Source organism: Equus przewalskii, chromosome 8, assembly GCF_037783145.1.
Source record: "Equus przewalskii isolate Varuska chromosome 8, EquPr2, whole genome shotgun sequence".
NCBI classification, from domain to species: domain Eukaryota; kingdom Metazoa; phylum Chordata; class Mammalia; order Perissodactyla; family Equidae; genus Equus; species Equus przewalskii.
In genome coordinates, this window is record NC_091838.1 from 13,155,701 (window position 1) to 13,167,763 (window position 12,063).

The 12,063-nt window shown below is 40.4% G+C and overlaps 1 protein-coding gene across 2 annotated transcripts in view; it reads right to left on the reverse strand.

The window, feature by feature from the left end:
* RDH10 (retinol dehydrogenase 10) overlaps window positions 1–12,063 on the reverse strand; it is a 27,726-nt gene continuing 15,663 nt past the window's right edge. For both annotated transcript variants that reach the window (XM_070631440.1, XM_008542514.2), the window contains 4 exons: window positions 5,233–5,331; window positions 3,925–4,070; window positions 2,192–2,323; window positions 1–2,081 (listed from right to left, as the gene is read on the reverse strand). In XM_070631440.1, coding sequence (XP_070487541.1) covers window positions 1,958–2,081; window positions 2,192–2,323; window positions 3,925–4,070; window positions 5,233–5,331 — 501 coding nt within the window. In that variant the 3' untranslated portion in view covers window positions 1–1,957. The remainder of the gene's footprint in view (window positions 2,082–2,191; window positions 2,324–3,924; window positions 4,071–5,232; window positions 5,332–12,063) is intronic.

A 12,063-nucleotide genomic window follows, 5' to 3' on the forward strand; every position in this document is an offset into this window, starting at 1 on the left:
TTAAATGAATTAGGTTTATTGAACTTAGAGATGGACAACCTTATAAGGACAATAACAAGCAAAAATAGAAATAGGTTTAAATTACAACACATGAGAATAAAATTAAATGTAAAGAAGACTTTCCTCAGTCTTAAGAGGGATAAATGGGTTGCTAAAGTAGAAGAGATCTCTCTAGGATGGTTTGAGTGTGCTTGGGGCAGACCTGGATAAACTGCAAATACCTGTCTCCAGCCCACACTGTTAGGAGGAACTACCTCAAAGCACTTCTTTAAATGCAAAGTTGAAAATTAAGAGGCAGCCAATGGCTCAACTGCTATAATGGGCCCAGCCTTGGTCAGAAGGAAGCTATTCCTGGGTACCAGCTTTGGGGGACACTAGCAGCAACCCAGGACTTTCCTGTACGGGATACAGCACAGATCTGATCTGTGGTGCAGCCAAACTAATACACAGGTGAGGGGATGCTTTCTATTCTCCCACTTTCAGTACAAATAAGCCCCTGATAAAGTATCTAATCTAAGTAGATGGAAAAATTGGAAATTTGAGTGTATGGCACCCTAAGCTGTTAATGTCTGTTCTTGAACACTATCCCAATTCAAGCGTTTTTCTTTAACTAAGGAGTGATGTAGCATGGAGGAAAAAAAGAACACAATGATTTTCCCTATGACACTGCTGATTAATAATCACACGGTCAGTTACATGTAAGTTAATTCTTTAAATTTAATCAGTCCTTTATAAAACTTCCCAATTAATTAGTAAAAGATGGCTTATTTTAATAGCCTTAAACATTGGTTGCTATTTAAACAAGACATTCTAAAAAAAAGCAATCACATAATAGTTTATAGTAATTTACATGTGGATGGTATACATTTAGATACAGAGGTAGAAGTTCACTTTTACAACGTTTCACTAATACACATTTACCAAATTCAAGGCACAAAATAGTTTGCTTTACAAAAAAATACTGTAAAAATGTCATTTGCTGTTCTACAATGTGAATAAAACTTCCCAAAGAATCTTTACACCCTTCCATAAGTACTCCATAGTATATGATTTTCCCCCCTCACTAAGCATAGTTGGCACAAAAATGGGGACTTTTTAAAATGCAGAAGTTCCCATTTTTAGAAACTGTTTCTTTGCAGAGCTGCTGTGTATTCTAGATAAAAGTCCATCCAAAGAAATGAAACACAGCAACTTCCTGAGGAAAGGGCACTTTCTGTATGCAGCAAAATTCATAGGTAGAAAAATGTATGATCCTTTTTAGATAACTAGGTCTCCAGAGTAATGGATACTTACAGCAAGATTTCAGAGAGAAAATTTAAAATTCGGCTAACACGTCAGCCATTATGACTTTAAGAAAGAGACCTGATCACCTTTACGGTAGCAATCAAACATCATCTACTTCAAAATGATGGAGATTTCAAAATTCCTTTTTAAAAGAGCTGTACATACAAACACCATGAAAAAGCCACACAGGCTTTGCAAAACTGAAACTTAGAAACCATGAGAAAATATAGCACTATCAGTCCTTGAAATTGCAAGGGTGTCAATTGGCTAGAGTTTAATTACAAGAATTAATAAACTCTACGGGAATTAAGAAAAACCACACATGTGAAACACACTGTAGTTACCATCTCTAGACTTTCTGTTTGTTAAAAAGAAAAAAAAAAATGGTAGCCTGGAGATGTCACACAGCGCTTGTCTACAAGAGCTGACTGGTGTTAGGCTTCTGCCTACAAAGGACCCCGCTGGCAACAACTGAAGCCCACTCTCGCTGATTACATTTTCCCAGTACTCTAGTGGGTTAATTTACACTTTATTTTTTTTTTTTAAAGTTGATTATAAAAAAAAATTCAACATGGATTTAAAATCCAGAGAATGTCAGTAATGCTGATGTGGATCGGACAGAAACATCTTGATCGTCTTCTGATAGAAATGATATTCCATACAAAAAAGATCCTCAGATTCCATTTTTTGCTTCATTATTGTTTGTGGCTTGTTTTCTCTGAGCAATAAAGGGGTACATACACTTGTCCGCTCCTAGGAACCGATACATGCACACAACCGCTTCAAAGGGGAGGATGCTGAAAAAGGAAAGCCAGGGTCGTTAGCCAAGGCGAGACATCTCGCGTTACTTAAGTTGTGGGGGCGGGCAGGGAAAGAGCCGAGGGACGAGGGGAGCCCTCACAGTTACCTCTTCATGAAAGTCACGATGTACATGAGGCGGGGTGTGCAGATCATGGGCTGGTCAGTGAGGATGGCCTTCATGGCCTGCTTCACACAGTAATCGGGCTTCAGGGGGGGCAGAAAAGGCTCAATTTCTTTCCTGAAAGTTATAGATTCAAAAAACGAAATTAAGAGTGAACGCAAAATAGGGAAGACTGGAAATATATGTCAAAACATTAACAGTGACGTTATGTGAGTGACGGGATGTTGGGTCCATTTTGTTTTCTTCATTGTGCTTTCTGTATTTTCCAAATTTTCCTACTATGAGCATATTTTATTTGCACAGCCTGGGAAATACGTTTAAAAAAAATACAGCAAAAGCGGTCTACTTTTCTGTGAAGTGAGAAAGTCATGTCTGTGAAATGCCTTCAAATGTATTTCAATTTATTTTTCTAATTTTTTATTTGAATAGAAAAAGGAGAGAGTGTTTGGCATAACAAACACTAAAAACCCAAACAAGACGCCAAACTTTTAGTATTAAGTGTAGTTAAAGTGACAGCGTGTGAACACTGATCTACCCTTTCTGAGTGACATAAACGTCAGCTACAGACGTTCCTGGATGCCTGACTAAGGAAAGCCAAGGTATTTTCTCTGAGGGGTCTCTGAAATGAAGTGCATATAGACATCCTACCTTCAGCTGAATTCATTAAGTTACACAGTGAAATGACCTAATAATGTGATTTATTTCTTTCCCTTTTCATTGTCCCACCACAGCTTTTGGCCCCTGCTATGATGCAACATAGGAAACAGGCGCCTCAGATGCTCAGCAACTGGTTCCTAAGTACATAAGAGGGAAAAAACAAACCAATACACACACATGTGCGCACACGCGCACACACACCCACGCACGTGCACATGGGAAAAGAAGCAGAGTGAGTCTGCTCCTAGTGCAGACTGGAGTCCACCCGCCTGAGACTGGAATGACCCAGATCACCCTCCACCTCCTTCACGGCTTGGTCAGGTTCAGGATGTGTTAAGAATGGCCTGACCAACAGGGAACTGGTTTGGTTATCTTCCCTTGCCTTTCAAATTCATCCAAGCAAAGATCTCACAGCAAGCATGTCTTCACAAGTATCCTCTTAATGATTCACGGTTTTGTTTATTCTGCTCAGCTCAAGTCAGATTCGACTTGACATTTCTATTCCCACATGCCTCCTTTCAAAGTGTGTGGGTATTTTATTTCATTTTTAGTAAATCTAAATGGTTCCTTTCATTCTGTCAGAGTGAATCTAGCTACGTACACTCTCTACAAAAAAGGAACTTCCAAATCTGCAGTCTAATCTGCAGGGTCTTTTTAGCAGAAAGGCTGTGACTCTTCTGTGACAGTGACATTGTTTTGTATCCAAACCAAAGTCACATATATTTACTAACACTAATATTAAAGAAAGGGAATAACTCCTAAAGAAGCAGCTTCTACAGGAAATCCTGGGTATCTGTCTTCTCCTTGCAGCTGCAGGGGAGCCATTTCCCATCTGATGCTTCTAGATTGACTTCTGCAAGCTAATGTCAGCCCCGCGCTCGTCAGTCTTATACAGCTCAATTTTACACACCCTGACCAATGAAAACTATAGGTTAGCCATGAAGTGGTAGTTATTAAAGCACAAGGCTATGTTCGAAGACCCAATCCCACATATTCTCCCAGGATGGAAAGATTACTTTTAAAACAGGTTTTTGTCAGTAATAAGACAGATTCTCACTGACCTGATTCGGCAGCCTCTGAACATGCCAGTGTCTACAAGGTAGGGGCAAACCAACGTTGTTTTAATTCCGTCCTTTTCAGCAGCCTTTAACTCATGGCTCAGGGATTCATGAAAACCCACGACTCCAAATTTACTGGCACAGTAATCCTGAGTTAGAGGGAGGGAGAAGAGAAATACTAAGGATGTGCACAGATGCTGGACCAAACCCGGGCTTCCCTGGTCCCATTTCTCTGGTTACATGTTGATACAAATGGCTACAGGTGACTAAGGAAAGGAAAGGAAAGCATTTTAAAGGACAGTTATCTGATGTGGTTCAGTGCAGAAATAATAGTTCCAAAGCAACAGCAGAAACAGACGAATACTTTTTGCCACATCAACGAAGTATCATATTACTTTGGGAAGTTACCACAAAGGATTCTATGAAAGTTAACAAGCTCAAGTTAAAAACAGAGAGAGGTTCACTTTGAAGTGTCTGGAGAATTTACAAACGGTCTCTTGTTCAGTAAAGGAGACTGAAAAACCAGTTTCTTTAGGTTATAAGTCGTTATGATCCGATTTTCTTTTTAGGGTAAAGTAAAAATGAAAACGATAACTACACCTTGTAAACCTAAACTGGAACTTACCCTAAGGACACACAGTATAGAAAGTAAGTTCTTCCCTATCACCCAACTTCAAATTTAGGAATGGAAATGCAGAATGCAGAAGCCATTCTGTGTCCTTTTGTGCACTTGCCCGGGATGATGTTTTCAATTTTACGCTACCGACACCCATAAGACGAACGGTGAAGAACCGTACCCACACACACGCCTTATAATTTGAATATGGGGAAGAACAGGGTTCGATTAAGCCCAGTTCTACAAACTTAAAATGCCAGACACCTCACATCTGCCGTGCCATCTCATCCGATGAGCTAATACAAGATAGCTCACTTTTGGCAGGTTGACCAAAACAGAACGTCAACCTTTGGCCTCATTTATCTGTTCCCCGTGGCACTGTCACTGCCCTCCACGTTTCACTCTCGACCCTGTGCCTCCCCACTGTCACCAAGCAGAACTGCTAAAGAAGATGGGGCATGCTGAGGACTGGCCCATGTCCTTGTCTTGCTGCTGCTGCTTTGTCAGACTAGTGTAAGTGATTTTACAGGCTTTTAACAGCTGGCCTGGGTTACTTGGAACACTCCTCCACGAGCACAGAGGAACAGCACTTCGTGGGCTCTCATGTACGGGCTCAGGTACTCTTCTCAGGGTTTTGGTGTATTCGTCACGAGACAGACCGACTGAATGAAGGGAAGGTTTTATATTTGACAAACCTCAACTCCAGCAGTACTGAACAGTCCCAAGGAACTTGCAACTGTCACAATGTGGCCATGATTAATCTCCAGCATTGTAGGAAGAAAAGCTTTAGTGGTCTGAAAGAAAAGTAAGATTCCAGCTTTAGAAGTGACATTATGAGTTTCATCTCAAACCCAATCCAAGATCATGAAACAAAATCTTGCCCACGTAATGTTACATTTCCCCATTTGTTTAAAAATATTTTACATTTATCAGAAAGAGAAGATCCTTTAAGCGTCTGGTTAACTTACCACCGTAGCATTGGCATGGCAGGCCTATTATAAGCCGTGACCAACAAGACTGTAACACAAGAGCTTTTGGGGACAGTGTCCAGAGATGAAAAGAAAGCCATTAGTAGAAGGCTCTTTATCACCTTTCAAGTGATAGTTATCTGCTAATCTAAACTTCTCCCAGGTCAGAGATCTCTTCATGCTCATGACACTTTAGCACAACCATCTCACGGTCTGTGAGGGACCTCCAGCCTACCCAGGACTAGGTGCCTGGTACTACTGTTTATTTTACACGGCTATGTCTAAATAGTAAAAGACCCAAGAATGAAGAGAAATTCCAGCATCCAAAGCTTTACCACCAAAGTGGACTAACAGGAGGCAAAGTATTTTAGGATGTCAAAAAACAGGGCAAAAGTACAGAATCATTTTAATGAAAAATGTGCCATAATGCTGACTCTTCACTGACAAGAACTTGTAGCATTCAGAACGACCACACTCCACTGCAGAGTTTACTGAGGAGTGACTTTCTCAAGGAGGCAGGTGACTGGCCACTCAGGGTAGCAGAGCACGTGGCAGAAGTTCCGCGACAGTGGACCCAGAGGTGGCATTGGTTTCTTATTCACTAAACTCTCTTTTCCCTCTAGCTCTCTTGCCTTCAAGATGTAAGGCTATATTTAAAAAAAAAATTACTTCAAATTACTTAAGATGATCTATTAACTACTCTACCAGGCTCCCAACAGTTTTATAACCTGCTTCTTAAAAGAAAGCAGCAAAGAGCAATCTGTCTACTGTTGAGTTATCTCCCACTGCCAACACAGCTTCCCATGATTTATGAAGTTAAAAAACCCAAACACTACACAGTGGACTTAAAGAACAGTTGCATTCCCTTCTGAGAGGATTTCCTGGCTGAGAGATCACTGAATTTTTGCATAAATATCTAATTTGTTATGATATCTTCTGCATGTACAAGATCAAAACCAGTCATTCCATTAATTTTGAAGTTTTTCCACGTTCCAATCCAGGATGCATACAGTTGCCAGATGCATCTTTGTGAAGCATCCCAAGGTCTTCCCCAGTGTGAGTCCTGATCATCACACAACCTCCTGCCCCCCTTCATACGTGATTTGTCTGGGCCTCTTCACTGTTGTTACCTATGTCACACTTCTTCTCACCTGTAATGTTTTACTCATGAGCTCTTCTCTTCTCTGACAATCCACCCCCAGTACTCTCCTACATACAGCTGGCCCTCCATATCTACAGATTCTGCACCCGCAGATACCGAGGGGTGACTGTAATTCAAAGTACAATATTAATCACATATTTACATAGCCTCTTATGCTTTTCAAAGTGCTCATGTCACCAGAGTCTCCCAATAATTCCCTATGGAAGGTGTTAAGCCTTTACCTAATATTATTCTAGCCCACACTGACTTTGCCCATATTCCTTTAAGACATATAGTTGGTACCATTCACCGTAACATATAATTCTGTTTCACGGTGTTTTAATTTTGATCATTTTATATTTACTTGTCTGGCTGCCCCAGACTAAACTGGGAGATGTAGATTACTCTTTCAACTATTAAGGGGGAACTACTACCCTGTGACAGGAAGGAGGAAGAAGGATGTGAACAATACTTCTCATGTATTTCAGAAACCTGGCACCCTGTTGGGTGTAAGACACACAGTTCAGCTTGGTTTTATCTGCTTGTAGTAGTAAGTGGGAATGGTTAGGGTAATTATGATAGCAATTATTATCTTGGTCTGCTTGATAGGCAAAAAAGGCAAGACCTGGTACTTCAGGTCATTATAGGTTCAATTTTTGGCTTTACAGCTTATATATGGCCATTATATCACAGAATTGCAATAAAGTAACACCACAAAGAAGGTTATATATTCCAATCTAGACTAGAAAGCATATCCTTAAGTAATCAAGTCTGTAAGTCTCCTTTTAGTATCTGGTTATGATTAATTGTCCCCAGATTAGCTAAACAGTATAAAGTTTAGTCTTGATGTTATCCAGAGGTCATTTCTAAGGATTAAAAGTTTGCCTAGTCTTGGAGAACGGGGATAGATTTAACACGAAGGCCCTATTTTTAAGTTCTTACATAAGTGGAAGGACTCAATATTAAATCCTAAGAAATTACACACAATATAGAATACCAGTAGGCACTTGCTACTTGGTAGCCTGACAAATCTGAATCGCTGACTGTGCTCGTTCACATGGCCCGCGTCCACTCTGACTCTGGCTGGCGGCTGGCCCTGACCAGGAACACAGACAGCAAGCGGGTTGGCTCTAACGAATCCCCCGCATCGTGTGCGATGTTGCTGCCTGCAGGCGTTAAACGACTAATCCAGATCCCCACGCCATATCAAGGTAGGTGACAGAAGATTAACAAATTCCTAACTGTTTTTTAAGTTTAGTTTGTTGCAAGGTTCTGAAAATGATTAATGTTCCCTCCCCTTCCCCTGAAATTAGTCTGGTAATGTTAACTTGTTCATTCAACAAGCATTCCTTGAACAGCTATTACATGCAGATGCTGTACTATGATCTGGCCAAACAATGATGGGTAAAATGGGAGCTGGTCCCCTTCCTGTCTCTAAGGAGAATTTATACTCACCAGCACTTAGCTGTGTTGAATCAGTACATCAAATATAAAAGAGTTCTCCTTTATCCTTCTCAAAGGCAGGGTAAAGGGTGCATATTCTGAAACTGTGATTTGGGTCTGCTCCCCCCACTTCCGCCCCAAGTAGTCTGGAGGGACGTTAAAGCTACTGGTTTTGTATTTAAAGGAAAAAATAAAAAGAGAAACAAAAGAATCTAAATATGGCTATGTGACTAAAATTTTTTTCCAATTGTGGGTTGTAAACATATTTTTTCAGGGAAATATGCTTCCCTTTAAGTAACTAGTGAAGTGTGACACAGATTTGCTTGTTTTAATATGAAGCTTTCTTTTGAGAGGGAGGGGTTAGTTTAAAAAAAAAAGGTAGTGGCAGGCCAAAGCTTCATATAAAATAGGGGATTCCTCTCTCTAATCAGGGACAACTTTGGCCATCTGTATACATGAGATCCAATGTTCCTTGCGATTTCTACATTCTAAGACAAAGGCCTATACTCTTCATTTAGAAGGGCTCACCAATTATAGGTCTAATGCCACAGTTACTACCGCCATTCCTAACAACGTGGAGAACAACAAGCAAGATGCTGAGGAAACTGGAGATGAAGTCAGCTATCCGAGGCCCCGGTCAGCCTTGGAACCCAGACTGGTTGTCTCCCCAAGCTGGTGTCAGACACTCAGCTCCTACTGTGTGCCGGGCAATGGCGAGGCTGAGATAAGGGCATTCCCATCAGGACCACTCAAGTTTCTTTGCAAATCTGAATTTCCAGGGTTCAGGCTGGAGCCTGATCCACGTGACTGAGCACTAGGCTGTTAATCATTTCCTTTGCTGCCTGAATGGAGTCAAGCAATTACCGCTCGTGTGTTATTTCCACAAGCAAACTCCTGCCTTATGTCTGGGGCACATTACCAAATAAACTTTGATCAACGCTAATTCTATTCCGTTTTTTACAAGAAAAATGCAATAAATGGGTGGCTAGAAAGCATCACATTTTCAGGAATTTTCCCAAGTAACCCGACTAGTTTTCTTTTCTAATTACTCTTGCCCTCAACAGTCTGGTAGATGACATCTGAGATAGCACAGCATATTCTGTCCTTGACACAGTTTGACAGCACAAAGAAATCTGGCACTTTGTAATGAATTATTAATGTGCACAAATATTGTAGCATGTATGAGATGGGGACCAGCAAAAGGTGAAGTGCCCGTTGCCATGACACCAGTCAGTTCAAGCTAAGGTTCGTGATCTTTAACTTTGTCTCAAAGAGTCGCTGGGAGAACACAGAGGCAAATCTGAAGTGCACGCTCCAATGGCTTAGTATAAATTCACGCGTGTGCTGCCATCGGTGAATCTGAGAGGGGCGACTCAGATTCCCCACCGAACGCCAGGACTGCAGTGGTATCTTAACTGTAAGGATGGACTATCTAGGTCAGGAGTTACCACTAGTAAAGGGGTCTGTAAAGGAAGTACATTTGATCAGTCACCAGAGTTAGTTGGTGCCAACGGTAGTTGGCAAGGTTAGCTAGATGCTTAACCTAAGTCACAGAATGGCACTCCATCGCTATGCCCTCTTATTCAAATGTCTAAGAAACAGGAGGACACCTAGCTTGCCATCAGGAAAATATGGCTGACTCTTGATCGAGGGGGTGTCAAACTCAGTAACCAATATACACCAATCGGTATGTTCAGTGAGAGAATTTAGAGTTCAAAGGGACCTGGGGTTATCTTACCTGCAAAAGAGAAAACTCTTAATAATGGACTCTGGCTAAAAAGTGTTAACGATAGACCTTTGATTACCTGTGATTAATTTTATCACATGACTCTTAACACCACAATCTGCCACCAGCTGACAGGGTTGCTACGTGACTAAAAAGAAGAAAAAAAAAAAAGGAAAGAGGACATTCAAATGGACACTGACATTCCTATGAAACATGCTTAACAAGTCTACTGTCTCCAGACCTCCTCAGGGTTCCTCTTCAAAGCACTATGCACTCTGAAAGATAACTGTAAAGGTCATATTTATAATATAAACAAGAACTTCTTAAACAGAAGTGTGACTGGACATAGACATGACATGTCATATCTCGAGAAATCTTTGAATGTTAGGTTTACGCCAAATTAACTTCCAACAGTTCCAACCCTCCAGATCATTCTTGGTGCTTTTAATGACAGACTGCAATGCAGAGTCTGCAGCTGCACTGTCAGGACAAATTAGCCTAAAGTTAAACAAAAGAGAATGTGAAGAAATGTGGTATCCGGCAAAGTCTGACTTTTGAAACTTCGAGATTGATGACATTTTAAAGGTATAGGTAAAACACTCAGAATGTGTTTTCCATATTTGTAAGCAATTTCAGGTTACCGAAGACTAAGGGAAAAGCAACGTTAAAATTCACAGTAGGAAAAGGCCTCATGCTGTATTTTTGTGCGTTTGCATGACTGTCCCATGGTCAATTCAAGAAAAGGCATCTCTTTAAAAGACTCATTTTGAAGTGTTTCTCTCTCATTTGAATGTCCAAGAAACAGGAGACTTCCATTTCCAAAGAGGACCATAAATCCGACTACAATGGGAAAAGGATTAACACCATCAGCACACATATAGGACAGTTTTCTGATGTATGTTTAAGGGTTTTCAGGATCTCCAAACAACGGCAATATATATAATTTGAAAAAAAAAAAGAAACAACAACCAAGACTCCACTGAACACAAGCTCCCCAAGTGGACGACGTTACGCACCCTCCCAATGGTTCCACCGCTCTCCTGGTGTTGTGCTGCTTCTGTCTGTGTTGCTAGGAGAGTAATTTATCTTCATCAGAATCACAAAGGAACACACTGCTTATTTACAAGGCTAAAATGACATCTGGTGGCATTCTTCCCTGAAAATTCAGCCACTGCTCCTGGAAAACTATGACTCAACAGTACACACTACTGAAGGCACCGAAAATATAGTGAACTGTGTTAAAAAGGTTAACAGGATAAATCATCATTGTGTTCAAAGATTAAAAAAAATGGTGACATACCCCCCAAGATAACCTGGGAAAGGAATATACAGCTAAATAAATATTCTCAATTCTATAGACTTACAGGTATCTGCTTAATATATATACTGACCTCCAAACTTTAGAAATTTCACTTTGACTGTAGAAAGTGTTACTTGAAATTTTTCATTACAAAATTATCTTCAATTAGGAAGTAAAACCTAAATCTATATTTGTTAGCAATATACTGACTTTAAATATTTTAGTTGCAGTCGACAGCAAAAATTCTGAAATTCACATAATTGGATGGCAGGGATTTTTTTTTCTTTCCTATTTGGGTGTGTTTGTAGAGAGAGAAAGGTCTCCTGACAAACTGTGCAATGGAGCCTCAAGATACTGAAGCCTGAACTACTCTCTCAGACTAACAATGTTCGTCAAGATCTCCATCAGATTGACACACAATGTTCTCTCTTAGCTACAGAGGAGAGACTAAAGAATACCTCATAATCATCAAATTCATACCAATGCCACACCTACTAGCCTTTTTATTATTATTTTGAGGCTACAGGGATTAGTTTAACATCTGGAGGCATCAGCAGTTAATACTTAACACACATGCACAAGTATCCTCCTACAGCTGCCCTGCAACCAAGAAGCTAATAAAAGAGCTCGGCTCTTCAAATGAACACCTAGATGATGACACCATTAGTTATTCAGCAAAAATTAATGCTTCATTAACTCGCCTTCCCACTGTTAGAGTATGAGATGAATCCACCCCGAGGCAGAAACTCAGATATCAACATCCCCTTACATTTTAGTTTGCTTTGCAGAAATACCAGAAAGGAGGTGACTGAAAACTCAATCTGTCTGGGAAGTACACTGGCCTTTAGAGTCCACAAACTATCTCCAAGGTTTCTTGGCTCAAAACATTATGACCACTTATATCCAATAATTCTTTCTTCAATTCTTATCACGCGTTCAAAATACAAG